General features: G+C 63.0%; 3 protein-coding genes across 8 annotated transcripts; 2 read left to right on the plus strand and 1 right to left on the minus strand.

Annotated features, from left to right (window-relative positions):
- Nucleotides 1-4585: 4585 nt before the first annotated feature.
- Nucleotides 4586-21472, plus strand: C3H1orf159 (chromosome 3 C1orf159 homolog). 5 transcript variants are annotated; one of them, XR_006734279.1, is made up of 11 exons: nucleotides 4586-4655; nucleotides 10905-11009; nucleotides 11247-11340; nucleotides 13330-13411; nucleotides 15347-15442; nucleotides 15742-15807; nucleotides 16238-16372; nucleotides 16898-16923; nucleotides 17010-17040; nucleotides 18324-18496; nucleotides 19423-19506. XR_006734279.1 is itself a non-coding variant. In XM_045548806.1 (10 exons), exons 3-10 carry the CDS (start codon nucleotides 11269-11271, stop codon nucleotides 18419-18421), a joined length of 606 nt encoding a protein of 201 aa, XP_045404762.1. In that variant the 5' UTR covers nucleotides 4586-4655; nucleotides 10905-11009; nucleotides 11247-11268; the 3' UTR covers nucleotides 18422-18875. The 5 variants fall into 5 exon arrangements, 3 of the variants coding, with proteins under 3 accessions (XP_045404762.1, XP_045404760.1, XP_045404761.1); XR_006734280.1 differs by lacking the exon at nucleotides 19423-19506 and adding an exon at nucleotides 18788-18870; XM_045548806.1 differs by lacking the exon at nucleotides 19423-19506 and having other exon boundaries at nucleotides 18324-18875.
- LOC123636035 lies at nucleotides 11256-17953 on the minus strand. Of its 2 annotated transcripts, XM_045548808.1 has the most exons (4): nucleotides 14543-17953; nucleotides 14135-14408; nucleotides 13201-13346; nucleotides 11256-12448 (listed from the first exon to the last, which is right to left on the minus strand). In XM_045548808.1, the coding sequence occupies exons 2-4, from the start codon at nucleotides 14251-14253 to the stop codon at nucleotides 12231-12233; spliced, it is 483 nt and encodes a 160-aa protein (XP_045404764.1). In that variant the 5' UTR covers nucleotides 14254-14408; nucleotides 14543-17953; the 3' UTR covers nucleotides 11256-12230. The 2 variants fall into 2 exon arrangements, with proteins under 2 accessions (XP_045404764.1, XP_045404763.1); XM_045548807.1 differs by lacking the exon at nucleotides 14543-17953 and having other exon boundaries at nucleotides 14135-14490.
- Nucleotides 21473-21990: 518 nt separating the features above from the next.
- RNF223 (ring finger protein 223) lies at nucleotides 21991-25444 on the plus strand. The gene is given in 3 exon segments (XM_045548809.1): nucleotides 21991-22862; nucleotides 24263-24694; nucleotides 24696-25444. Coding segments are annotated over 2 exon segments (729 nt in total). The 5' UTR covers nucleotides 21991-22862; nucleotides 24263-24271; the 3' UTR covers nucleotides 25002-25444.
- Nucleotides 25445-27430: the final 1986 nt, after the last annotated feature.

Here is a 27430-nt window from a genome sequence, read left to right on the forward strand (position 1 = left end):
GGGCTCAAGCAATCCTCCTGCCTCAGCCTCCCGAGTAGCTGGGACTATAGGCATGCGCCACCATGCTCAGCTAATTTTTTCTATATGTATATTTTTAGTTGTCTAGATAATTTCTTTCTATTTTCAGTAGAGATGGGGTCTCGCTCTTGCTCAGGCTGGTCTCGAACTACTGACCTTGAGCGATCCTCCTGCCTCGGCCTCCCAGAGTGCTGGGACTACAGGTGTGAGCCACCGTGCCCGGCCCATGTTTAGATTTTGAAGAAACCGTCAAACAGCTCTCCAGAGTGGCTGCCGTACCATTTCACCCTGCCACTGGCAACGTGTGTGGGATCAGTTTCTCTGCATCCTTGCCAGCATGTGGGGTTGTCACTGTGGGTCTGATTCTAGCCATTCACAGAGTGCGGTGATATCTCATGTGCTTAGTTTACCTTTCCCTGAGCTAGTGATGTTGAACTTTTTCCTCCGCGTGTTTACTGTCTGTGTGTCTGCAACAAAATGTCTCCATGTCTTTTGCCCACCTTCAAATATTTTTCACTATATTTATAATATGTATATTTTTATCTTCTTTTTAAACACTTTGAATTAACAAAATCTTCCCAACTAAATAACTGACACATACCTAGGCCAATTAAACATATACATGGTTTATTCCTAAAATTCTCATAAGGTTTCCAAGGCTGTATATACATAAATATAGTAAGAGTTCACCTTAAAGATAGCTCGAGGCCAGGAGTTTGAGATCAGCCTGGGCAACATAGCGAGACCCTGTCTCTTAAAAAAAAAATTCTTTTTTTGCATTAGCCAGGCATGGCACGAGGATTGCTTGAGCCCAGGAATTTGAGACTGCAGTGAGCTGTGATGACACCACTGCACTCCAGCCTGGGTGACAGAGCAAGACCCTGTCTCAAAAAAAAAAAAAAAAAGTTACAAACATAAAGTAGGTGCTGATTGCATTTGAACACAACACATACTAGTGCACGACTTTCTAATTCCCCTGGCTCTTCCCATACGGAGTGTGAACCCTCCCTGGGGTGGAAAGTGCTGTCGTCAGGGACATGAACAGCTCAGCCGGCTGCGGGACACACCTGGACCCCAGAACTTTCCGTGGGACCCCCAGCGACCTGTGCTGGGCACCAGCTCACAGCCCACATCACTCCCCGTGGCCTCCAGACCTGGCGTCCCCCACCTGACCTATCTGCATTTCGTGGCCCTTAAGACAGTAAACATGTTTTCTGTTTTAGTTTAGAGATTTTTCTTCAGCTTGAGGCGCCCTAAGGGACGCTCTTATATTTTCCAGCTAATGGAATCTTATATTCTTTCATGTTCTTCGGAATGTGTAGCTGTGGGTTTATTCTAATGTAAATTAGGCTATTCCAGGGATGTCTCGCTTGGCCTTGCCTGGGCCACGGCCCGCCAGAACCCTTACGTGGCACCGTCTTCGGCTCAGTGCTCACTCTTTGCCCCTCACCCTGACAACAGCTTCTCGGGTTTGTTGGGCTTCCCCTGCCCTGGGAGCGGACCAGACACCCCCCTGCTCACTACAGAAGGGGCTGTGCTCCGACAGCAGGTGCTCTGTTCCCCGGACACCAGCCTGGGGCTGCGGGTGACAGCCCTGGCAGGGAGGGTGGGCGCTGAGGTGGGCCCAGCTGGGCCTGCAGCCCAGCCCCAAGTGAGCCCCACGGAGACAAGGCCCTGGGACTATGGCGCTTCCTGCCTCCCCTGGCACCTCCCTTGAGCCTCTTGACAGGGGCCACTTGTTAGGGAGGAGCAGACCACCCTGAGTGAACAAGGGGACGGGGCGCTGTCCACCAGGCTCTAGTGACGTGGGGCCACAGCCTAGGGTGAGCCAGGGCTGACACAGGCAGCTTCAGCACCAACACGATCCCGGAAAACACGAAACGCTGGGGTCCACCGGGCTGCAGAAGATAGTCGGGGAAGTGGAGACAGAGGCTCAGCCCAGCAGGACAGGCGCGGGCCCCAGAGAGGTGCCGCAGATGGCAGAAGAGCGCGGTAGCGCAGACTGGATGTCGGAAGGGGCGACCCTCCGGTGGTCCTGAGTGCCACGGTTTTCCTGGCTCCTCTTAGCCAGACTGGCACCCGGAGGTCCCCCATCCACAGACACAGTTTGGTTCTCGGTTTGGTCACCATAATCGAGCATCGCATCGTTCTGAGAACCTGGTTCCGTCCCCAAACCCACCGTGCTGGCTGCTCTGCCCGAGCCTCGGATGGTGAGGAGCTCTCCGGGGCCGGGTGCTGGTGAGAGTCATGGTGGAGACACCATCAACTCCAGCTACAGAAGCCCCCAAGGGGCCCCTGGGATCGAACCTCAGGCAAACACTGTCCTTCCAAAGAGAAGATGACACAAACATGACTGTCCCCTTGTCTCCAAAACTCTTGCTTAAGCAAATATGCTCGCACTGTAAGGCTGGACCTCTATTTCCATTGAAACGTCTGGACGTTAAACCTGGGATGAAATCCTGGGAGCATCCACACAGGAGACAATCCCCAGCACTCTCGCGGCATGGGTGCCGGGCACAGACTCAGCGGGGAGACAGGCAGCCGGGCTGCATCCCCGAGTGAGGTGTGGGGAGCTGGGAGGGCCACCAGCATCTTGTGGCACTTGTGCCCCCTGCCGCTGGCCTGGCCAGGAAAGAGGGCCCAGTAGGCACAGCCCCAGAGACACTGACAGGGTCCCCTTCCAAGCCTTTGATTAGCAAACATGCACCTCCAATTCTTTCAGGGAGGCCCTTTAAAAGGATTTGTGGGCAAGTTGTCAGCACGGCGGGGGTGCACACAGCTGTTCTTTTTCTCTAGAGGCGGCTCAGAGACAGAGCCTGAGACCTGACAACAGGAAATTCCACCTGCATGGCGTCATCCTGTTGGGACAATGCCAGCCTAGGGAGCTGGACAGTCCTGCAGCCCTAGACCCCCAGCCCTCACAGCCCCCTCCCCAGCCAAGAGTTCTCAGACCAGCGAGGCCACAGGGTGGAGCTTTAGCGGGAAGGGAAAAGGTGGCCAGGAGAGCCCTGACCAGTCTGACCGGCTTCACCAGCTCAGAGAAACTGAGGTCATGCCCTGCTGTCTTCCCCATCTACTCATACAGGCCCCCCCTCGTGCCCCTGCCATGGACGAGCAGGACGGCCTGTGGGGAGCCAGCACGGACAGGGGTCTGCCCAGGTGCCCTTCCCCGTCCAGGCCAAGGTCACACATCCCTCTGTTCAGACGCATGAGCCAGACACTGCTGCCCTTGAGGAAAACCAGCCCAGCAATTGTCTTGACACACCCAGTGTCCTTTTCTGGCTGCTGCTCTCTGGGGCCAACCCCACCATCCGGGAGGCTGTGACTCGTTGGACGGTGAAGGGCAGGGGTCCCAGGCACACCTCCTCCTCAGCAGCCCCCTCTGCACACGGAAGGGGCGGGGGCGGGAAAGGTCAGCGTGGGGCCCCTAGGAAGCTGCCGGAAGTCTCCAAAGCGGCAGAGATACGGCCTACAAGTTGGCTCAAGAACAGATGCCTTCCTCGGACTCCCATCAGGAATTCCACGCAGAGATGGTGGACGCGTTCCCTGCCCAGCCCTGCAGTGGGACCAAGGGCAGCCCTGGGTAGGGAAATCAAGCTTTTACAAAAGGCACATTAGGAAACAAATTTCAACTTCGCAGATGCATTTTGGCTTTGAAATGGAGTCTGCTTGGTCATCAATCTGATCCTAAGTTTTCTATTGTATTTAAAATGGTATTTGCCCCTAAGAAGCTTCTACGACATAACTTTTGTGTGTGTGTAAATAACTTTTATGTGTGTGTAAAGCTAGTCCTACCTGCTGGTTTTCTCTTTTTTTTGAGACAGAGTCTCACTCTGTTGCCCAAGCTAGAGTGCCCTGGCGTCAGCCTCGCTCACAGCAACCTCAAACTCCTGGACTCAAGGGATCCTCCTGCCTCAGCCTCCCGAGTAGCTGGGACAATAGGTGTGCACCACCATGCCCGGCTAATTTTTTCTGTATGTATTTTCAGTTGTCCAGATAATTTCTTTCTATTTTTAGTACAGACGGTCTGGCTCTTGCTCAGGCTGGTCTCAAACTCCTGACCTTGCGCGATCCGCCGGCCTCGGCCTCCCAGGGTGCTGGGATCACAGGCGAGAGCCACCGCGCCCGGCCAGATTTTCTCTAACATTAATAAAACCCAAGGGCAGCTGTGCATCCAGAATGCCCGGGCCACAAACTGCAGTTTCCTATCTTTGCCTAAACAAATAAAACGTGTGGTCAACGTCAACGTCCCCACGCCACCCTCGACCCACACGTGCCTCCGCGCCAGCCTCCGCCCCCGCCGGCGTCCCAGTCCCAGGGCAACGCCAAAGAGGGTGGCGCGCGAGGAATGTTGGGGAATGTAGTCCTTTCCTCTCCTTCCCCAGCCCAGTAGGGAGCCAGGCTACCAGGACCAGGTCGCTCTGGACTACACTTCCCTGGGTGCCTCGCGAGAATCGATGCCGGAAGCCACCTGGTGAGGAAGCCACTCGCGGGGCCGCCGGAAGTTGTAGTTTTTGGCTGAGATCTGCGCGGCCTGGCGCCCGGGCGGGGGTGGAGGAGAGACTACAAATCCCAGGGGGCGCGGCGCTGCCGCCTGGAGGGCGGGGGGTACGAAAGAGGAGCCGGAGGGCGAGGGGGTGAGTGAGGGGCTGGGGGCGGGCGTGAGGGCGGCGGCCGCGCTGGCCTGGGGGCTGGGGACCGGCTGAGGGCGGCGGCCGGGGGCGGGGGACCGACCGGGGCGGGCGGCCGGGGCCGGGGGACCGGCTGAGGGCGGCGGCTGGGGGCGGGGGACCCGCCGAGGGCGGCGGCTGGGAGCGGCGCCGGCGGACAAGGCGTCCGGGAGGTCGGTCGCCGCGCGTCTCTTGCCCTGGAGTGTCAGGATTCGTCCTTGCCAGTTTATCGCCACGAGGGACTCCGGGTCTGGTCGCGCGATGTAGGTGTCTCCAGGACGTCGTTGTCGCCTAGCGATCCGCTGGGTTTTGGTGGCCTGGGTCCGTTTCTCGCAGCATTTCTCCGCGTGCCGTTTTGGCAAGTGCATGTCCCCCTCGAGACTCTGCTCTGTGGCTGGATTCTTGCGCGCCGCGTCCTGCTGCGTTCGGGGATGTCCACCTGGCCCCGTTTTTGTTCGTTCCCCTCAGCGTGGCTGCGGCGCACGGCGGGGCGGAGCCCGGACCCCGCAGAGGGTGCGCGCGCTCCCCGCGCCCGCCGGGAGCCGCTGAGCGGCGGTCTGTGTGCAGCCAGGATCGCCAAGGGCCACGTTGCCTGTGGAAGCTCATGGACAGAGGGCGAAGCCGGCTTATGCAGAAAGTTTCTTTTCCGGACGCACACTCAGCCTGCCCCCCGCGCCCCTCCCAAGAGCCGGGCAAGCGGGAGTCTCGGCGCGCAGCCACCTGCGCCGTCTGGTCCGCAGGGGGCATCCGTGGACCCCCGAGGTCCCTTTCGGCCCCTCCCGCACTGCCTGCGCATCCCTCGGGCGGAGCGGGAGTGGGGAGCCCGCAGGAGCCCCGACGCGGCCGTGCCGGGGGGCAGCGAGCGCCGGTGGGCTGACTCTGGGCATCTGCCAGGCTTGTCAGCGGAGCAGGGTGTTTCCTTTATTCCAATCAGTTGACGGCATTTGTTTTCTGTCAAAGCGAGAGACGGGATTTTTAGATGCAGAGGCATGTGTTTATAGGACGCCTGGACAGTTCTTATTTGTCCCTGAAAGCCACATTTCAGGTTGGCTTCGTTTGCTTGCTGTGAAGATGACCGGCAGTACCCAGTGGACACCGCGGAGGCTCCAGCCAGCCCTCCTGCGGGGTGTTCCCCGGGGTTCCACAGCGTGACAGACAAGCCAGTGTCACCTCCCCACCGCCCCTTTTCAGCTGCAGCTGCCTGGGAGGCTGGAGTTACCAGGAGAATGGGTGTGCTCTGCCCCCAGCAGGTGCTTGCTGTTTATAGGGTTGTCCTGCCAGCACCTAACCCCTTATTACTACCTGACCAAAAATAAAATTTTACCCACAGTTATATGGGTTAGGTAACTTCACATGTCACTAATGTAAACTCACAGCGACCTGAGGCGTTATTCTTCATTGAAACCAGTTCTTCTAAGGAAAAATAGGAGTTGTGAAAGAACATGTATTATAATTTAAATTGCCAACAGATTTTTAATTGTCTTGTAGAAATTTTTATCCCGTTATTTAGCTTTTTTTTATTCTAGTAAGATTTTCAGAATATAAAATGAATTGCATTTTTGAGTTATTGAGGTATAATTTACATACAGTGAAATGCACAGATTGTAAGTGTCCAGTTCCGTTGGTTGTGACAAATTCGTGATATGTGTAACCCACACATCTGTCATGATCTAGGACCTGCCTGTCACCCCTGAAGGTCACCTCATAAGCCTTTCCAGCCCCTGCTCCAAAAACAAGCGCTGTTGTGATTTTACCTCGTTCCTGAGTTTAATGGAGTCACACGTCACATACAGTTTCATGTCTGCCATCTGTCACTCAGCGAACAGTTTTTGAGATTTATCCTGGTCACTGCATCGGCAGCCGATGTGGGTTTGTGCCACGGTGTGCTCATCCTTCCTGTAACAGTGCTTGGTGGGTTTCCAGTGTTGATGACTACAGGTGTTATGCACATTTTTGTACACATTTTTTGTGGGCATATGTTTTCAGTTCTCCTGGGAAAATACCTAGGAGTGATTCTGCCATATCCAGGGTGTGAAAGTTCCAGCTGTTCTTCATCTCCTCTCATAGCTGAGAGACTGAATCGTTTTCTGGTGGCTTTAATTTGCATTTCTCTGACACACACTGATGTTGGACACTTTCCATCTGCTTATTGCCCAAAGAACACCCAGAGGGGAGCTATGCTACTAAGCTACAGTAACCAAAACAGCATGGTACTGGCACATAGACCAATGGATCAGGACAGAGAACCCAGGTATAAAACCATCCTCATATTGCCATCTGATCTTTGACAACATGGACAAAAACATGCAATGGGGAAAAGAATCCCTATTCAATAAGTGGTGCTGGGAAAACTGGATAGCCACATGTGGAAGACTGAAACAGGATCCACACCTCTCACCACTCACAAAACTTAATTCATGATGGACAATAGACCTAAACCTAAGGCATGAAACTATAAAAATTCTAGAAGAAAACGTTGGAAAAACTCTTATAGACATCGGCCTAGGCAAAGAATTTATGACGAAGACCCCAAAAGCAATCACAGCAACAATAAAAATAAATAAATGGGACCTGATCAAATTAAAAAGCTTCTGCACAGCCAAGGAAACAATCAATAGAGTGAATAGACAACCTACAGAATAGGAGAAAATATTTGCATGCCATACATCCAATAAAAGGGCTGATAACCAGAATCTATAAAAAACTCAAGCAAATCAGCAAGAAAAAATCAACCAACCCCATTAAAAAGTGGGCAAAAGACATGAACAGAAACTTTTCAAAAGAAGATAGGCTGATGGCCAACAGACATATGAAAAGATGCTCAGTGTCTCTAAGCATCAGGGAAATGCAAATCAAAACCACAGTGAGATATCACCTAACTCCAGTGAGAATGGCTTTTATCAAAAAATCACCAAACAACAAATGCTGGCGTGGATGCAGAAAGATAGGAACACTTATACACTGTTGGTGGGACTGCAAACTAGCACAACCTCTATGGAAAGCAGTATGGAGATACCTCAAAGAACTAAAACTAGACCTACCATTTGATCCATAAATCCCACTACTGGGTATTTACCTAAAGGAAAAAAGGACATTTTATAAAAAAGACATCTGCACCCGAATGTTTATAACAGCACAATTCACAAATGCAAAGATGTGGAAAACCAAGTGCCCATTAATACATGAGTGGATTAATATTAAATAAAATGTGGTATATGTATACCATGGAGCACTACTCAAACATTTAAAAAATGGTGAACTAATACCTCTTGTATTAACCAGGTTGGGACTGAAGACCATTCTTCTAAGTGAAGTATCGCGAGAATGGAAAAACAAACACCACATGTACTCACCATTAAATTGGAACTAATCAAACAACACTTATGTGCACACATGGAAATAAAACTCACTGGAAATCAAGCAGGTGGGAGGGTGGCAGAGGGGATGAGTACATTCACACCTGACGGTACAGTGCACGCTATCTGGGTGATGGGCACACTTACAACTTTGACTCAAATTGTACATAAGCAGTTTATATAACCAAAATGTTTATACCCCCATAATACTCTGAAACAAAATAAAGTAAAAATATATTAAATTTTAAAAAAGCACTTACTGGCCGGGTGCAGTGGCTCATGCCTGTAATCCTAGCACTCTGGGAGGCCGAGGTGGGAGGATCACTTGAGGTCAGGAGTTCGAGACCAGCCTGAGCAAGAGCGAGACCCCGTCTCTACTAAAAATAGAAAGAAATGATCTGGACAAGTAAAACTACATATAGAAAAAATTAGCCAGGCATGGTGGTGCATGCCTGTAGTCCCAGCTACTCAGGAGGCTGAGGCAGGAGGATCGCTTGAGCCCAGGAGTTGAGGTTGCTGTGAGCTAGGCTGATGCCATGGCACTCTAGCCCGGGCAACAGATTGAGACTCTGTCTCAAAAAAAAAAAAAAAAAAAAAAGCAAGACCCATAAAAGGAAAAATGGATGCATTCAATTTTATCAAAAACTTTATTAAAATGAAAAACATTTGCTCTTGTAAAGATACCCATAAGAAAATGAAAAGTCAAGGCACAGAATGGAGAAAATATTTGCCATACATATATCGGATGAAGAATATTTAAAGAACTGTTACAACTCAATGGGAAGATCGCCCAATTAAACGAAATGGGCAAAAGATGTGAACGTCGTCTTCACAAAAGATCTATAAATGGCTAATGAACACATGAAAAGATGCTGACCATCCTCAGTCTTCAGGGAAATGCAAGTTGCAAGGACAGTGAGATACTACAGCACACCTGTCCATACAGCACGGGGTGGTTTTGAGGACACAGAAACGGAGCCCTCCTCCCTGCTGGTGGGAAGGCGAAACGGTGCAGCCACCGGGGAAGACAGTTTGGCAGTTCCGTGGAAAGTTACACATCCGCCTCCCTGGGATCCGGCCATCCCACTCCAGGGTGTTACCCAGGAGAAATGCAGACGTCGTTCACATAGAGACGTGTACGAGGCCGTCTGTAGGACTTGCGGACTCACGGTCATCGAAAGCCAGAAACACCCCAGGTATCTACCCGCCGCTGAACGGGTAAGGGAGATGATGTGGCCACACGGTGGGGGACCATTCGGCCACAAAGCGCAGCACGAATAACACAGATGCACGTGGAGGTCATCAGGCTGAAGGGAGGGAGCCAGACACAGAGTGTGCGAACCGCATGGCCCGTTTATGTAAAATTACGGAACACGCAGGCTGATTTGCAGGGACAAGATCAGCTCAGTGGCTGCCTGGGGTCAGGGATGGAGGGAGGAGGGACCGCAGAGGGGTGCGTGTGATGGAGAGGCCTGTCTTGGTTCTGGTGGCAGCTTCAGGGCATGTAATGCAGTTTGTCAGAACTCGCTTTAAATGGGTGTGGCTTATTTTATGTAAATTATACCTCAATAAAGTTGACTAAATAGTAGGTGAAAGTGTTGATTGAAATCTTGGGCTTTGATTCCTGAATTGAAATGGTGTTTTGTGACTTAACGTGACTCTGAGGATGCCTCTTAGGGTCCTTGATGTCCGGGGTTTTCCGCGGGGGGTGGGGGAGGTGCTGTCTGTGAGCAAGTGCTGAAGGGACAGAACGGAAAGACTTGATGACATCCTGTAGGTGAGGAGTGTGCTCCACTGTGGCACCAGTGTGTTGCCGTCCACAGGGCCTCACGTCCGTCACAGGGCGGAGGAGGGCGCGGGGGGCATGCGTTTCAGTGGGTGGGCGGCTGAGACCGGCTCTGAAGAAGGCGGATCCCCGGATCAGGAGGGGCGCTCAGCGCGGCTTTGCCGGCACGGTGCCTCCCGCCTGGCCCGTGCCAGTGGCTCTGGCCCGAAGCCAGTGTCGAGTGACGGCCTGTGGAGGGGACTGGAGCCTGCGGCCCCCTCGGCCTTCACCCCTGCCGCTCCCAGCTGGGCCCCCGCGGTCTCTTCCCAGAGCCCCCCAGGCGGGGAACCGCCCGCCACGGATGCAGCCGGGGAGCAAGTCCTCATCCCCGGCCTAAGCCGGGGCGTCCCTGTGCCTTCTTCCGAGGACGCTCCGGGAAGTGACGAGGCGGCTGCTGCTGAGGTCGGTCTGGAGTCAGACGCTGCCTGCGGCTGCGTCGCCAGGTCGTTTAGAGGTGGCTTCTGCGTGTCGAGATACTTAGGACAGACTGCGGGCATGATCACCGCCTTGCAAGTCGGCGGCGACGCGTTGGAAACATTACAAATGGCGTCACTGCAAGGGCTGTGCAGGGTGGCGCATGGCTTCCCCTATTCTGGAATGTTCTGGCTCCGGCACTGAGTCGCACAGCTGTGTGCGGTTCAGCGTGTGTCGCGCCTGTGCGCTCTGTGTGGGGTCCCGTCACCCGCCGGCCCTGGCTCCGATGCTTCCTTTTATCACCCCGAGATGACGTCTTCATGCCGTCTTCCGTCACGAAACAGAAGACTTTGAAGGGGAGGGTCCCACGTGGGCCTGTGTCGCCCGGAGGCACCCCGCGGCCCCAGGGAAGCTGCCGGGTGGAAATGCCCCGCCGCGCACTAGGGTTTCACTGGGACGGGATGTGTCTGCGTGACAGGGGCAACCGCCCTGTGCTCCTAGGGTCGCGACTGAGCCGAGACGGCCAGACGCCGTCCGGGCAGGGACTGGGCCCCACCCGAGTCCACACGGCCCCGCAGGCCACGGCTCGCGGCCATGCTGACCCCGCCTCGCCTCGCGCAGGTCCGCAGGGCTCCGCCCAGGCCCGTGAGCTCCGGCCGCGCTGACCACTGACCACCCGGGGCAGGCAAGGGCCTGATGTCGGTGGCTCCCACCCCGGAGGGGCAGGTAAGGGCCCCGCCTCGGCACCACTCCCGCCCTGAAACGCGGGGTCTGCTGCCCGCCACCGCCGCCCTCCTCCCTGCTGCGCCCCAGCTCCTCCCGGTTTGGCCGCGCCCCCTCTGCAGGCCCCGCCCCCTTGCAGGCCCCGCCCCTTCTATTCCTCCCTATCCCGTTGCAGGCCCCACCCCCAGTGTCCCTCCCCTTACAGGCCCCGCCCTCCCCATTGTGCCCCTCCCCTTGCAGGCCCTGCCCTCCTGCCCCCCGCATGGCACTGCGGAGCCTCGCCCTCCTGGCTGGCCTTCTGCTGGGAGTTGCCAGCAAGTCCACGGAAAGCATGGTAGGTGCCGCATCACGTGTCCACGTGTCCACTTGCCTTACAGAGGACAGCAAATGCACAGCCCCGGATGCCTGGCCCCTGTTCTCTTCTGCCCTCTAGAAGTTTCTCTCTTTGCTAAACTGGATCTGTCACTGTAGCTAAAATAGGGTCTCTACAGAGCTACCCCAGCTGGAACTGGTCAGAGCCCCTGGCTGCCTGCTGGGTTACCACCTGCTCAGGAGAGGGGCAGAGAGGGGCAGGGTCCCCTGCTGGGGCATCCTGGCTCCCGCCGGCAGTGGCTCTGCCAAGCCAGTGACAGCAGTGTGCTGCGCTTTGGCGTCTGGAACAGCTGACAGCAGCAGCTCCGACTCCAGCCAGGGACGGGTGTGGCCTCACAGGGAGGGGGTGGGTAGGAGGGGGGCACCCTCACTGGCTTGGCCAAGGCCACTGTCAGGAACTGGGCCCCTCCCTGGTGGAGACGCTCCCGGCTTCCCTCAGTCGCCCTAGACGCCCTCACTGTTCACCACGTTCAGGTGACAGAAGCAAAAGCCCAGCTGTGACAAACACACAAGCTGGGGTCCCCCTGGACACTCCCCCAGCCTGTGCAGCCGCCCCGTGGTGGGGGTGCAGGCCTGTGCACACGCCATAAATGCCAGCACTGAGCACGTGGGCGCTGCACACGGACGCAGCAGGTGTGAGTTCGTCCCTCCCAAAACGTGGCCTGGCCAGGGCACTTCCTCTAGGGCCACGCAGAGGACCGCGGGGATGTCAGCAAGGCCAGCGTGACCTGTGGGTGGATGTTCCACGGTGCCATGGCCTTTGGTTGCGGGCGTGGGGCAGACACCAGGTGCCAGCCTCCCTGCCCCTCGCCAGGGGTCAGGGTGCCCAGTGTGCTCATGTGTCACCCCAGTCTAGAAAAATGTGCTTCCTTTTCCCACAAAGGAGTCTTTGGGGTCTGCAGCAGTGGAGCTTAGCAGGGAGGCGGTGAGGGGCCGGGGAGGGAGGGGGCCCTGCAGGGCGTCGGAGCGCAGCAGCCTGGGCAGGTGCCAGGCGGGGCTGGGACACTTTCCCTGCCGCTGCAGGCAGGAGAGATTTCTTCTCACCACGGTCAGGTTCACAGCTGAGGCATCTATTAACATAACAAGAAACAGATTAACAAGAAAAAAAGCACATTTGATGTAAGTTTTTCATGTGACACGGGAGCCGTCATGATTAAATGGAGGGAAAGAAACAGGGAAACCGGTCTTCTGTGCTAAGTCTGGTAAGAGAAGCGGACAGTCCTGGAGCCATTGCTGGGACAGAGGGTGGGATCTGGGGCATAACCCGGGGAGCGCAGACAGGGAAGCACCTCCCCGGTGTGGATCCTATGGCCTCAGGGGAGAAGGTGAGAAGCTCAGAGGCCCTTCCTGCTTCTGCTGTTTTCTCACATGCAGAGGGGCCATGTTGTGGAGTAGTGTGGCTGAGCCCTGTCACCCTGCCCTGTCACGCAGGGTCTGGCACTGGGTCAGCGTCCAGGTGGGCCGGGAAGCACAGTTCAGACCAGCCCCAGGAGTCTCCTTCCTGGCCCGGGGAGTCTGGGGCTGCCTGGGCACCCTGGACAGGCCCGGCCACTGCTCGCTGGCCACACGCCCTGCCCTGAGGGCTCCCGGCACCCGCCAGGAGGAGGAGACAGGGACCTCTGGGAGGCGGCAGGCTGTAGTCGATGCGGCAGGGCCCCAGCCTCTGCCGGCATCTGTCCCTTCCCTGGGCTTTGGTTTACTCTGTCCCAGGCCAAGGTTTCCCTGGGAGGCTGCCCACACGGGGCTCCGGCAGGGGAGTGTGGGTGGCCGCAAGTCCTTGCCTCACTCCCGGGCCAGCGGGGGATGGAGGGTCACCACTTACGACTCCAGAGGAGGCCGGAGCTGCGGGAGTTGAGATGCACCTGCAGGACGCCCTTGCCCAGGGCCGCGCTGGGCACGGCGGCTGCCTGGCTGGCCCCGTCCCGGGGTCTCACCGCTGTCTCCCCTCTAGGCCCAGGAGCCCGAGTGCTGTGTGGATGTGGACGTGGCGGACGTCAATGCTACCTGCCTGGGCACAAGTCTCTGTGGCCCAGGTAAGCCACATTGTGATGAGCAGACCCCAGGGCAGCCCGTGTGGGGGCCCGTGAGGAAACACTCTGCAGAGAGCCGTGGGGCCGGCCCAGAAAGAATGCCAGGCTGGGGGCTGGGCAGCCATTCTCACGGGTGACCGGGTGACTGTCTGGCAGAGGCTGGGATGTTTTTATTTGTCACCGCTGGGCGGAGGTGCTGCCAGCACCTGGTGGATGGGGTCAGGGAACCTGTGCCACAGCCCGAGTGCGCAGGACAGCCGGGCAGAGGGCGCTGGGCCAGTGTCGCGTGCAGAGAGGGAGACCCCTGCTCCGTGGAACGTTCTGGTGACCAGGACGGGGCTGGTGGGGACAGCTAGGGGCGGGGCGCACAGCCAGGAGAGGATGCCAGGACAGACTCTCCCTGTGGGGCGTGGGGGACGCAGGTCGGTGGCTCAGGTGGTCCCTGCGAGGGCAGCCGAGGTGCTCTTGTCCTGGGCCAGCCCACCCAGACGGGAAGAGCGGTGTGAGCCCAGAGGGGCTGCTCACAGGGGGCAGCGCCCAGGACACTGGTCAGGTGCCACGGGAGGAGGCTGTGACCCCAGGGAGTGGGGGGTGGGGGTCGGGGGACACAGGAAGGGAGCGATGGCTCTGATGGCCCAGGGCGAGGAGGAGGAGGAGGAGGAAGCAGAGTGTGGTTGCCAAGGCAGAGGGGGATAGGGGGGAAGCCGGCGCCTCGGGGCCTCTGACCTGTCCCGCAGCTGGGCCACGGCCACGCCCCGGGGACTGCTGGGAAGCCTGGGCCTGCGGTGCCCTCGGGGGTCTGAGGGCAGAGGCAGCTCCACGCACAGGTGCAGGGGTGGGAACATCTGGCCCCTTCTTGGCACAGGTGGGGGGTGTCTCTGGGTGGAGCGCTCTGTTGGCCAGGTGTGCTGTGGGCCCCACGCTGCTGGGCTCCTGGGCAGAGCCTCCCCGGGGGTCCACCTGCCCCGACAATGCCCAGGGGCGGGAAAGAGCCGGACCCCTGCAGAAGAGAGGCGTATTTCTGACATGGTGCCGATTCATGTTGGAGCAGGCGGCCCAGACCAGAGGTTGGACTTGGGCTCTCCCACAAGGGCACCGCCAGGGGGACCTGTCGCACCTGAGCCCATGTCTCACCTGGTGTCGGTGCGCCGCCCCGTGTCTGCAGGGGGCCTCCCTCACGTGGCCCCGAGTGTTCAGAGGAAACCAGCGAAGTCTATGACGGGAGGCCCCGGGCGTGTGGCTTATCCCCCGCTGCGTGTCCTGCGCTGCGTTTAGCACCGCAGTCGGTACTTGCTGAGCGTGTGTCTGCTCCGCTCTGAGCAAACTTTGGGATGTTAGAAAAGTGAAGATGTGAGACTGGATTCCTCCCTTAGGGGCCCTGGTCAGCTGGCAAGACGGACTGTCCACAGACTGCCGGCCAGCAAGAACCTGGGCAGGCCCTTCTGGGGTGTGTCTGGCTTGGTCTTGCAGGGAGTCCCCAAGAGAGACCCCGGGGGACGGCTTGGCCTTGCAGGGAGTCCCCAAGAGAGACCCCGGGGGAGGGCACCAGGGTGCAGGGGCCACAGACTACCCTTGGGTTGAGCCGGGCCAGAGGCAGCAGGGCAGGCCTTGTACTGCCTGGGGCCGCGTGAGGGGTGCCCTGTGCGTGAGGTGGGGGCTCCGGGCCCTGGGGGTGGTGTCCTGGGGGGGCCGAGGGGTGAGGCCGGCTCCGGTCCAGAGCAGGAGGCCCGGGCAGCACCTGTTTATTTGGGTTCTGGTTTCCCCACTCCCTGTCGGGTGAGTTTGGGCTCGGAGCCCAGCGTCATTCAACCTCCTGTGTGTGTGTCAGTGTCCTCGAATGACAGTTATTTGACAAACTCAGAGCGTAGAGAGAGTCCCAGAAGACAGGGGGTTGACAGATCTCGCTCCAGCTGAGAGGCCCCGCCTCCTCCCGCGCAGGCTGCTATAGGCGCTGGAACGCGGACGGGAGCGCCAGCTGCATCCGCTGCGGGAACGGAACCTCTCTGGCCCACAACAGCTCCGAGTGCAGAAGCCGTACGTCCCGCCCTTCTCACCAAGGGTCCATGCCCCTCCCTGGTTTGGGAGAACTGGTGGGAGTCGAGGTCCTTGTCCCCACGGCCGTGGGGTTGGCCCCCCATGCCCTGCAGCCCCTGTCCACCTGTGAACACCCAGGAGCCGTCTCCTCCTGGGGCCCCGCGGGTGGCTGTGGGTGAGGGCGGTGCCCCTGTGGCCACTTTGCTTCCACCTTTCCGGCCCTGAGATCCCCTGCAGGCTATGGGGGGGGTCCTTGCTGGGGTCCCCGTGGCCGGCCCCCCACAGTGCCTCTCCCGCAGCCGCCAGCCGGGGCACGCCTCTCCCCGTGAACAGGAGCGCAGGGAGCCCCGGACGGCCACATGTCGGTAAGTCTCTTGGCTCCCCAGGCCGGAGCCGCCTTGCCCAGGTCCTGGGCGTGGGGCGCCGGTCGGAGCCGCTGCTGGTGCAGACCCTGACAGCTGACGCTGGCCACGGCTGGGCCACGTCCGAACTTCAGGCCCAGTCGCGGGTGCCGTGTGGCAGGGCCCTGGTCAGGAGACAGGGCCGCAAGGAGTCCAGCTGGCGCGGGCTGAGCCACGGGTGTGCAGTCAGGGAAGTGCTCACGCCAAGCACGCACTCCCACGCCCACACAGGCGCGGCTCTGGGCGTGGCCGAGGCTGCAGGGGTGGCCCGAGCCCGCGTGCAGAGCCCGTGGCTCCCCCAAGGCTGGCTCCTGCGAGGCTCACGTGTGCTCAGGGTGGGCGTCCCGGGGCATCAGGTGCCCCAGGGCCCTCTGGGTGGTCGGTTTGCTTGCAGGGGGTCCTCACGTGGCGGCCTCCCTCTTCCTGGGGACACTCCTCATCAGCTCCGGCCTCATCCTCTCCGTGGCTGGGTTCTTCTACCTCAAGCGCTCCAGCAAACTCCCCGGGGTCTTCTACAGGAGAAGCAAAGGTATCTGCCCAGCCCGGCACACCCCGCGGGAGGGCGGGGACCCCGTGTGGAAGTGGCCTGCGGCTGGGGACGTCCAGGCCCAGAGCAGACTGGCAAGGGGGACTGGAGAGGAAGGGGGTGGCGGCACTTGTGCCACTTCCCGGAACGTTCCGTGGGGATTTGGATGGGTCTGTGTGAAGGGCGGGCGTTTGGTGCTGCTCACAGCACCAAGGGGCCTTGCTCAGGGCCCCGGCTCCCCTGCACCTCAGGCAGGCGTCACCTCGGGGTCCCGCAGCCACTGTACAGGCGGGGCGCAGTGGGGACCAGGTGGCTCTCAGCTCCCACAGCCACTGTGCCCTCTCCCTTCCCTCTCCTGGGGTCGCGGGCGGCCAGCCTGGTGCAGAGAGTCAGCCCCACGGACCCCCGCCCCGGGCTGAGAGCCACCGCTGGCCCTGTGGTGCTGGGTGGCCCCGCCTCGGGCTGACACAGCTTCCCAGCCTCTGGTGCCATCGCCTTGTGGTGACGTGCCGCTTTCTTGTCTCGCAGCCCCAGCCCTGCAGCCTGGCGAAGCCGTAAGTAACCGGCGTCCCCCGGCTGACAGGCTCGGGTGGGTGCTGGCGCTGGGCCGTCCTCACGGTGCCTTTTTCTCCTTCTCAAGGCTGCGATGATCCCCCCACCTCAGTCCTCAGGTAACGGCAGCCGCCACGCCCTGGGGTTTCTCATCTCTGGGCCAGAGTTTCAAAGTGCCAGACCTCGGGTGCTTCACGGGTTGTCCAAACATACGCCCGTCTCTGGGATCTCAGCCACCCTCCTGGGGTCCCCAGGGGACCGTTCCACGAGGCAGGGCCAGGCCAGACCAGGCTCGGCGGGTGCCCCCTGGGACCCCCATGGCTTCCGGGCCCTTCCCTCTTGTTCCTGAGATGCTGAGCCTGTGGGAGGGGGCTCCACCCAGGGCCTCCCCATTCCCCCTGCACCTTTCCCAGGTCCCAGCGGGCCCTGGCCTCGCCCCGCCGGCCCTCCCGGGTAGCCTGAGCTTCAGCTCTGCGAGATCCGGCGGGACTAGGGGTCAGCCCGGGGAGGACCCATTTTATAGGAGAGGCCACGAGCACGGGCTGAGTGAGGAGCCCACATGGCTGCACGGCCACGTGCAGGGCCCCCAGCCCCGTCCCCAGCCTCTGTTCTTCCCACCGTGCAGAGGTCTGGTGTGGGGCACAGGTGACAGTATTCTTCTTTTTCGGGGACAGAATGGCTCCGAGATCCAGGCTAGACCTGCCCCATTCTGCAGGCACTTGTGTGAGCTCCCAGGGCAGCCTGTCTGCGAGCCGCCTGTGCTGCCGAGTGTCCCAGGGCTGCTGTCACAGAGCTCCACAAACTGGGTGACCTAACAAAAGCCTTTTAGTCTTTGACAGTCCTGCAGGCAGGGAACGAGGAATCAGGGTGTGTGGGGCGGGGACACTCCCCCGGAGGCTCCTTGGCAGGGCCTTCGCCCGTCTCTGCCTCCCACAGCCGCCCCTGTGCCCCTCACCTCTCCCGTCTCCACCACCCTCTGCAGGGGACACTGAGCGTTGGACCTGGGGCCCACCTGGGTGGCCTCATCTGAGACCCGAACTTAAACATGTCTGCAGAGACCCTTTTTCTGAGTAAGGTCACATGTGCAGGGCTCAGGGCTCAGGACGCAGCCATAGCTTCCAGGGACGCCATCTAGTCCCCTGCCACGCGTGATGCGGATGTGACCGGCTCCCTGTCTAAGGGGTGGCTCAGCCTCACCCAGGTGCTCGGGGCGCAGGGCGCTGGGTCTGGCCGAGGGAACGGCTGGTCGGGCTCACCGGGAGCATCTGCAGGAGCTGGAGCTCCATGGGGGCCTCGGGGCAAGTGCGCAGCCCCGGCGCCTGGGCCACCGGCTCCCCAGAGACCCAGCTGTCCCGCTCTCCAGACCCCACTCTGACCCAGCCTGTCTCTGACCCCGTTTCAGTGCGGAAACCACGCTATGTCAGGCGCGAGCGGCCCCTGGACAGGGCCACGGACCCCGCTGGCCTCTCCCCGGTGGAGGCCCGTGTCAGCAACGTCTGACCCGCGGGACCCGACTGTGCCACCTGCTGCTCAGCAGACCCGGAGGGCTGGACGGGCCTGGACACAGCCAGACAGGTGCTGAGTGGGCACCCGGCCCCCTGGAGGTCCCTGCTTCCCGCCCACAGCTGCTTGGTTTAAGGGACAGGAGCAGGGTCTGGGAGTGAGGCCATGGGCGGTCTGGTACCCCCAGGAGACATCGTGGGGCCCCCACACCTGCAGCCAAGATGCACGCCGACCCAAACGGCCAAACCTGCATGGCCTTCAGGGTCACCAGGCTGCTCCAGTGGCTGAGCCACTGTGCCCTCTGGAGCCCCTGGTGGACGGGCCCCTCCAGCACCACTCACCCGTGGGACCACTCACCCGCAGGACCACTCACCCGCGGAACCACACACCCGCGGGACCACTCACCCGCGGGACCACTCACCCGCGGGACCACAGACCCCCGGGACCACTCACCCACGGGACCACAGATCCCCGGGACCACTCACCCACGAGACCACTCACCCGCGGGACCACAGACCCCCGGGACCGCTCACCCGCGGGACCACTCACCCGCGGGACCACTCACCCGCGAGACCACTCACCTGCGGGACCACAGACCCCCGGGACCGCTCACCCCGCGGGACCACAGACCCCCAGGACCACTCACCCGCGAGACCACTCACCCGCGGGACCACAGACCCCCGGGACCGCTCACCCGCGGGACCACTCACTCATCCGCGGGACCACAGACCCCCGGGACCACTCACCCGTGGGACCACACACCTGCGGGACCGCTCACCCGCGGGAGCTGTGGGAGCAAGTGTCCTGGCCTCCTGTTGGCCCCTTTCTGTTTTTAAACAGAAAAGTCCTCTAGGCTCTGCTGTCCCTCTGATCCCCGTGCCTGGACAGGTGCGGCCCACCCTCCCCCACCCAGGGACAGGCTCTGCAGCTGCGGAGCTCAAGGCCAGGTACCCACAGGGACGTGGGCACCCACGGGCCTTCCCATCCAAACCCCACAGGTCACAGGCCTCGCTGGTGGCCCAAGTCCCAGGGTCCTGCCAGCCGGCCAGGCCACCAGGCTGCCTCCACGCGTCCCTGGTGTGCTGGCTGCAGGCAGCCCTTGGGTCCCCGTGGAGAAAGCCTTGGTGGCCTGGCCACCTTCCGCACCCTGGCTTGGGCTCAGCTGTGGGTCCCGGGTCCTCTGCTGCGACCAGCGTCATCCGCTGCTAAAGTCTGGTGCACAACCAAGGGCGGCCTGACTGGGGGCCCCACGCTCCCCTGCACCCCGACGCCGCGCCGAGCTCCCGGAGACCCGGGCTGGGGGTCCAGCAGCGGGTGGGAAGGCGCCTCAAGTAAACTGCATTCGCAGCTGTTTTCTCCCACGGCCGCCTGTGTCCCAGGAGCCTCTGTTCTCTGCAGCTCACAGGGTGCTTGGCTGCCCCAGGCCCGCACTGCCCTGCACCCCCGCCTGGAGCTGGGGTGGGCGGCTCCAGTCAGGCTGAGCCTGCTCGGGGCAGTGGAGGCAGGGGGCCCTCCGTGTGACGTCTGACGGGAACTGGGGGGACGGCCAGTGAGGCCCCAGACCCTGTGGGGTGGAGTCCTGGGGCCGGGGAGCGCCCAATTTTCCATGTCAGTGGAATGGGCCGCCCTGCCGGCTTTGCCCCTGGGGCTGTTCTCTCCTCATCCCCCTGCATGAGGGGAAGGGCCAGGGGAGGTGGGGCAGCCGCACACCAGCCTCCGCACCGTCGGGGCCTGGGGAGCAGAGTGAAGGACTCTGGGAGGCCCAGTCTGGGCGAGGGGGGGCTGGGCGGGGGAGGAGCCCCACCAGGCAGGGACGGGTCGCCTGGTCTGGGACAGCAGGCCAGGGCGGCTCTGAGAGCCCAGCACCCACAGCTCCCCCCAGGCACACCCGTGGCGTGGGAGCCCCCGGACTCCTCCCCCAGAGCCTGCCTGTGAGGACAGAGGCAGCAGCCGAGGCAGGAGGGGAAGACGCCCTTAGCCGCCCGGAAACTCCCCCTCTGGGGGCCCCCCAGGCCCTTCCCTCTTTTAATTCTGGGTCCTTTCTGCCTCCTCCCACGTAGTGGCCCAAAAGGAAAACCCGAAGCCACTGTCACACGCCTCTCTGTGGCCGGTCCCCACTGCTGCTCCTCAGCCAGCCCCCACTCGCTCGCTCGTGGCTCCTGCCAGTGGCACAAGGCCGGCCAGGGAGGGGCGTCTGGGCGTCAGGCCTGCCCCTGGGCCGGGGGAGGACGGCACCGGCCGGCTCGCCCCTGCAGAGGGTGGACCCAAGTGCCCCACGTCTCTGCGCACCTGGGCCCCTGGTGCCACAGAGCAGCTGCGGGGGTCAGACGGACCCTGGGGGTCAGCAGGTGCTCCAGCCCAGGGCAGGCGGCGTGGGGGCTGGGCCGAGGCAAGGACCCCGGTGGAGCCTGGCCTGGAGGCCTCTCCCCACAGTGGCCACACCGTGTCCCCTAGGCATGGTGCATCAGGGACTTGGAGCCGGGTGTGCCCCATAGCCAGGTGGGCATGGGGGACAGTCCTGAGAGGAGGTGAGCCCTTCTCCGCTCCCCTGGCCGAAGACAACGTCTGTGTCCAGCCCACGTCTGGACAGGGGTCAGCGAGGGCCATGGCTAGGGAGCCCCAGGGCTGTGGGGTCGAGGGGAGGAGACCCGGTGCGCCCTCACACGCGTGCGTGTGGTCTCAGCCACGGCAGTGTTGGTGCACGGCTGCCTGTGCACCCACGTGCCCGCCGGCCAAGTCCCTCCACCGCCGGCCCCCTGAGCCTCCTGAGACCTCGTGGGGGCGGCTCCCACCCGGGTCCGGGACGGGGGGCCCCTGGCTCACTGCGCGAGCTCCAGCCCGCCCCAGACCGCGCATTCCTCAGGTCTCCCGTCACCTGTGCCTGCGGGCACTGACGGTCCCCACGGATCCCAGAGTGACCTCAGAGCTCGGATATTCCCAGGAGCCCTCAGGAGGATGTTCTCAGAGTGGCAGGGACCAGAGCCACTTCCTGGAGGTGGCAGGTGACCCAGCGTCACGACCCAGATGGATCATAGTGCCCCCCCACGGACCCCCACCCCCCCCGAGTTCCCCCCCAGGAACCCCCACCCCCTACAGAGTTCCCCCCAGGGACCCCCCACCCCCCCAAGTTCCCCCCAGGGACCCCCACCCCCCACAGATCCCCACCCCCCACAGAGTCCCCCCAAGGACCCCCACCCTCAAAGAGTCCCCCCCAGGGACCCCCACCCCACAGAGTCCCCCCCACACACCCCCCACCCCCTACAGAGTCTCCCCCACGGATCCCCACCCGCCACAGAGTCCCCCCCAAGGATCCCCACCCCCCGTAGAGTCCCCCCCCACGGATCCCCACCCCCCACAGAGTCCCCCCCAGGGACCCCCACCCCCCACAGAGTCCCCCCAGGGACCCCCACCCCCCACAGAGTCTCCCCACGGATCCCCACCCCCACAGAGTCCCCCCTACGGACCCCCTACCGTCTGGATTCCCACCCAGACCCCTCCCTGAGACCCCCACGGCACTGGCTGAGGAGTCTCAGTCTCCCCCCCCCCCCACCGTGGCCATGGCCCCACCCCACAGCCTCCGTGAGAGTCCGGCCTTGGCGCCAGGGTGCCCGGGAATGACACCCAGAGGAGGGCTCTGGGGTCCCAGGCCGCTGCTGCCTGAGGCCAGCCTGGGGGGGGGCTGGCCCACCGCTCCCACCAGGACAGGCCCCACCCCCGCCTCACTGTGTGTGACAACCCACATCCTGGGCCCAGGCCCACACCCACCACGGCGGACGGGCTGTGCCCCCCAGCCTGACCTGCTCTTGCACTGAGGCCCACTGTGCTGCCCGGTGGCAGAGACACTTCAGGGTGGGGTGGGGAGCAGCTCGGGCGACACCAGGCCCTCGAGCACAGAGCGGGGTGTTTGGGGACAGTCGGGGCCACTGGCTACTCTGAGGCTCAGGGGAAGGGCTCACCGGAAGGCCCACCCAGGAGCCCAGGGGCCTGCAGAGACCTGAGCAGACCCGCTCCTGGAGGCTGACGGGGGCCGGCACTGCCCAGCCCCACCCGGCTCTGACCCTCACCGGCTCCCTGCCAGGGAGAGGAGAGCCGGCCAATCCCCGGGGGCCCCAGGCCACACCCCCGGCCAGCCTGACCTGGAGGGTATAAATACACCTGCTGGGGCCCCACTGCCAGCTCACACCTGCCTCAGAGGCCTCCGCACCTGGAAGAGCACAGCATTCCGTCGGCCTCGCCCGCCGGGATACAGCAGAGACCGGCGCCACCGGGACAGCTGCTGGCAGCCACCCCAGGGAGAGAGACCTGCCAGGCAGAGGGCAGGCCGGGCCTGGAGGGGAGGGAGCAGACCCTGCTGGAGCCCGGAAACCCAGAGCCTCGGAGCCCAACGGGGGCCCGCCAAGGGGACCATGCCCAGGACCCGCTGACCCCCGGCCACCAGGTAGGAGCAGCTCAGCCTGTGCTCACCGCTCACCTGTGCAGGCTCGGGGTGAGGCTCGGGGTGGGGCCCGGTGGTGGAGGGTGGGGCCCGGTGCCCAGGAACCGGTTCTGTCGAGTGCACAGTTCGGGGGAGGACAGTCCCCCACCCTGCCAAGGCCGGTTCCTGGCCCGAGGCCACTGCCATCCCCAGGATGTCATGATATCACATGCCGGGTGACTGGGGCACTTGTGACATCATGACGATGTCGCCGTGACTCAGTCACAGCGACGATTCGGCCGCACTTGAGTCACTCCAACCCACCTGTCTGGGCCTGGTCTCGGGGCCGGCGTCCGGGCTAGGCAGTGTGAGGGGCACTTCTGGGGCCGCCTCCTGGGCTCCGTGGGGTCCCGTGGCTGGGGTCTTGGAGCTCACCGAGACAATGAAAGACAGGACACCCCTTGCCCACGCTCCTCCAGGCAGGACCCCCGTGACCGAGTCACCAGGGCCAGACACAACCTGTGGCTCCCTGGGATGGAGTCCGGGCCAGGGAGGGTCAGGAGACAGAGCCGGTCCTGGTCCGCTGGCACCAACCTGGGGCACACCCAGGAGACAGAGCAGGGTCTCCAGGGCCCCCTCCCGGAAGTGGGAGTGGGTCAGAGAGAAGAGACCCTGCATGCCCAGGCATCTCACAGCCTGGGCGGGGGTTGAGAGGGCATGGCTGGGGCTCGTGCAGGCCCCGCCCCCTGCCACAGCCACCAGACCCGCAGCGGTGGCAGACGCGTTGGCCACACAGGCTGTGGCTGGAAGAAACCCTTCCTCCGTTGGCCACGGCCCTCCCTGTCTTCCTGCAGCCCCGAGGCTCAGCCCAGCCCCCAGCCCCAGAGATCCCGCCCCCACCCTGGCACAGCCGCCTGCATCCGGGGCCTGCACCAGCCAAACCCAGGTCCCCAGCCCCACCCGGGCCACCTGACCCAGAGCCACAGGCCCCCCGAGAGCTGCACTGTAGGGGGCCCGGGTCCTGCTGGCCACTGGCCTGGGTGACCCCCCCTCTGAGCTGCACTTTCCACACTGGCTGTCGTGAGCCTCCCATGACGGGGGCCGTTGTCATCACCCCTGATTTCTGCCCAGGCAGAAAAGCCAGTCGGGGCAAGTCGGCAGGACACCCTGTGCACACGTCTGTGCACCACGGACGCTCCCCTGGCACAGCCGCGTAACGGGGGTGGAGGCAGCTGGGATTGCACCTTGGGGGTGCAGGGCCCCCGGGGCCAGGGTGGACCTTTCTGGAGGGTGCCCACAGGGGGACAGAGCCCTGCTCTGGGATCTCTGGGGCTGGCGCTGGGCACGGGAGGAGGAGAGGGAGAATAGACCTCGCAAGAGAAAGGGCGGCCCACGGTCTCTCACAGAGGTGTCTGTCCCACCAGCTCAGAGCCATGTCATCCGGCCAGCAGGTGTGGCACACGGCCGTGCCACCCCCTCGCCGGAGCAGCTCCACAGCCTCAGTGCCCAGGTCCCCTGGCACCCCTGGCTCGGAGAAGGTGGCCTCCCCGCTGGAATGCTCCATCTGCTTCTCGGGCTACGACAACATCTTCAAGACGCCCAAGGAGCTCGCCTGCACCCACGTCTTCTGCCTGGAGTGCCTGGCCCGGCTGGTGGCCGCCCAGCCAGCGGGCCACCCTGGTGGTGAGGCCGTGCCCTGCCCATTCTGCAGGAAGCCCACGGCTGTGCCGCCCGCCGGGGCCCCCGCACTGCGCACCAGCCGCCAGCTGCAGGCCCGGATGCCGGCGCACCTGCAGCGCGAGGAGCCCGTGTGGCTGGACGGCACCAAGCTGTGCTGCCAGCCCCTGCCCGCCACGCCCGGGCCAGGCGCCCGGCTTCGTATGTGTGGACGTGGGCCTACGCAAGCCCGCCGAGACCGCCACACCCATACCGGCCCCAGAGCCCGTGCCCCGTCGGGGCCGCCTGGCCCGCTGCTGGGCGCGCTGTGGGGACTGGCGGCGGGTGGCACTGGTGTCGGCCCTGCTGCTGCTGCTCTTCTGCGTGGTGCTCTGGCCCGTGCAGTGCGCACTCAAGACCGGGAGCCTGCACTGCCTGCCCCCGCGCCCCACGGCCACCGCCAGCGCCCCGGCCGCCTTCTCCCTCGGGCCTCTGACGGACAACTAGGGTGCACGCGCGTCCCCCACTGACCAGGCTCAGGGCGCAGCAGCCACTGGAGGTCATCCCCCAAAGAGCACCATCATCTCGGGGGACCCCATCGGCCCCCCCAGGACCTGCACGCCATCCAGCCTGCCCTCCCTGCGGCCCGTCCAGTGGGATGAACAGGCCCCAGAGCCACGCGGCCGGCCCTCCTCACACACTGCGAGTCACCGCGAGGGTGGCCCCTTACCAAGGAGGGACTGGCCGTCTTCCTGCACTCAACATTTCGCCACGAGCCCCTCAGAACCCCCTCTCGTAGGCGGGGTCATGTGGCCCTCTGACAGGGTCGGGGGCAGAGTGGAGGCTGGGCATCTCCCCCACACCGCCTGCCCCCACCCCATGCAGAAACTTCCCAGCCGCCCCTCCGACTTTTGTGAGTTGTACGTTTTTAAATAAATTATTTGTGTCCACATTTGGTTCCAGGTCCCCGCCCTGTCCCCAGCCTCAACCCGAGGATACCCCACTGGGTCAGACGCCTGGCTGCCACAGGGACGGGGCCCACGGCTCCAGAGCATCTGGGGCAGGGCCGGCAGCAGGGGGGGACCTGGACCAGGCCCAGAGCCCTGCTGGGGGGCCCTTCTCCTCCCCATCCCCTACTGTGGACACCGTGGGCCACACCCCCAAGGAGTCCTGGCCCCCCGGCCCCCCAGGAGCCCTGGACAGAGAGCCGCAGCAGCCACGGGCCCTGAGGGCACCAAGCCTAGTGGCCCACAGGTGCAGAGATACCCACCACGCGTGGCCTGGAGATGTGCAGACACAGGCCCCTGCAGACCTGCCAGCCCAGCCTGGCGGGTGAGGCGGCCCCACCCGACCTGCCTTCAGCCAGGAATCCTGCAGTACCAGGCGGGCACGGCCAGGAGAGCCCGGCCTCCTCACCCCTGACCCTAGGGCCCAGGTACTTCCTGGTCCAACCAGCTGGGCCTCTGGCTAGGGTGGGGAGGGGGCTCAGGGAGACCCTGGAGAAGCAGGGTCCAGCTGGGGGGACCCGCACGCACCCATGCCCGAGCCCCCAACAAAGACACGGAACTGAGGACAGGGCACTTTACTGAAAAGCCACATGGCCACATGCCTTTCCATGACCCGGGTGCTACCGCAGACCACAGGCCAGTGACATCACACATTTGGTCATGCACGTGTGGGCCACACCCTCGGCTCCGCTGGACTAGGCACGTGTGGCAGTGTGCAGGCAGTCACGGGCATGTCACCCACGCCCTACTCGACAAGCAGGAGTCCACCCTGTGACCATGACGGCCAGCCGCCGGCCGAACCCCAGCCCACCCAGTGCAGGAGGATAGGCGCTGGCGCCGCAGTGAGGCCAGGCGCAGACTGACCCCTGGTGTCCCTGGCCACTCGCACAGGCCGACACGGGGTGGCTGCGCCTGCACACACAGAGGCTCCCACCCCCACCCCAGGGGACCAGTTACAGCCCTGCCTGCCCCTCCTCCACCCTCACCTGGGAGCCCCGCTGCCGGAGCCGGAGGCCGAGGGGCCGACCCCAGCACCCTCCCGGCCCGGGCACAAGCCCCTCCCCCGCCCGCCGCCGCGCCCTGGACCCCGGGGGCTCCCGCCCGGCCCCGCCCCGGCGCTCAACTCACGCCCGAGCGCCGGGGGCAGCGCGGCCCAGGGCGGCGGCGGGGGTCGCGGGACGCTGCGCCCACGTCCAAGTACCCGCGCTCCTCCCGCTGCGTGCCCGGGGGGAGGAGCCGCAGGTCACCCTGGTGACGCCCCCCGCAAAGCCCCGCCCCCACCTGCTCGCGCAGGCGCGGCTGCTCGCCCTGCATGCGCCGCTGCAGCTCCAGGAGCACGGACGCGGACTGCGCCTCGGTCCGCCGTGCCCGAGCGCTGCCGCCGCACCAGCTGGACCGTCTTCCGGACGTCGACGTCGCCGTCCAGCCCTGGGGACGCGCGCGCTCAAGGCGGGGCCGGCGTCGCGGGGCTGGTGAGGGCGGGGCCGCCAAGGAGGGGAGGGGCCAGTAGAGGGCGGGGCCGCCAGGGAGGGGCGAGGGCAGTCGGGGAGGGCGGGGCCTCCAGGCAGGGGCGGGGCCGGCACGGCTCGCCCACCACGCCACGATCACGATGACCGTGCCCGTGCGTCCGCTGGTGCCGGCGCTGTTTGGACGACCCAGGCGGTTTGTGGCGGTTCGGGGTCGAGGCCCAGGCCCCGCCCTCACCCATGCCCGCCCAGCAGCCCGGCCCCGCCCCCGCCGCACCTGACGCGCGTCAGCATAGGCCCCGCCCCCGCCGCACCTGGCGTGTGCCAGCATAGGCCCCGCCCCCGCTGCGCCTGCGGTCCCGCCCGGGCCCCGCCCTCGCCGGAGGCCCCGCCCAGAGCCCTGGGCTCGGCTCGTCCCCGCCGCCCGGCTGCGCAGCTCCGTGGCCGGCTCCGGGGGGTCCTG

This window comes from Lemur catta, chromosome 3, assembly GCF_020740605.2.
Source record: "Lemur catta isolate mLemCat1 chromosome 3, mLemCat1.pri, whole genome shotgun sequence".
Lineage (NCBI taxonomy): Eukaryota > Metazoa > Chordata > Mammalia > Primates > Lemuridae > Lemur > Lemur catta.

What these genes read in the sequence shown, in the direction of transcription:
- LOC123636035 (XM_045548807.1), bottom strand. Translation starts at nt 14,436, where the DNA reads ATGTCAGAAATACGCCTCTCTTCTGCAGGGGTCCGGCTCTTTCCCGCC. An exon ending in GTGGCCCAGCTGCGGGACAG is followed by an intron (nt 13,347 to 14,134) that starts GTCAGAGGCCCC and finishes ACATCCACACAG; the next exon opens with CACTCGGGCTCCTGGGCCTA. An exon ending in CTCCGGCCTCCTCTGGAGTC is followed by an intron (nt 12,449 to 13,200) that starts GTAAGTGGTGAC and finishes TTATGTTAATAG; the next exon opens with ATGCCTCAGCTGTGAACCTG.
- C3H1orf159 (XM_045548804.1), top strand. An exon ending in CCCTGCAGCCTGGCGAAGCC is followed by an intron (nt 16,924 to 17,009) that starts GTAAGTAACCGG and finishes CTCCTTCTCAAG; the next exon opens with GCTGCGATGATCCCCCCACC. An exon ending in CCCCCCACCTCAGTCCTCAG is followed by an intron (nt 17,041 to 18,323) that starts GTAACGGCAGCC and finishes ACCCCGTTTCAG; the next exon opens with TGCGGAAACCACGCTATGTC.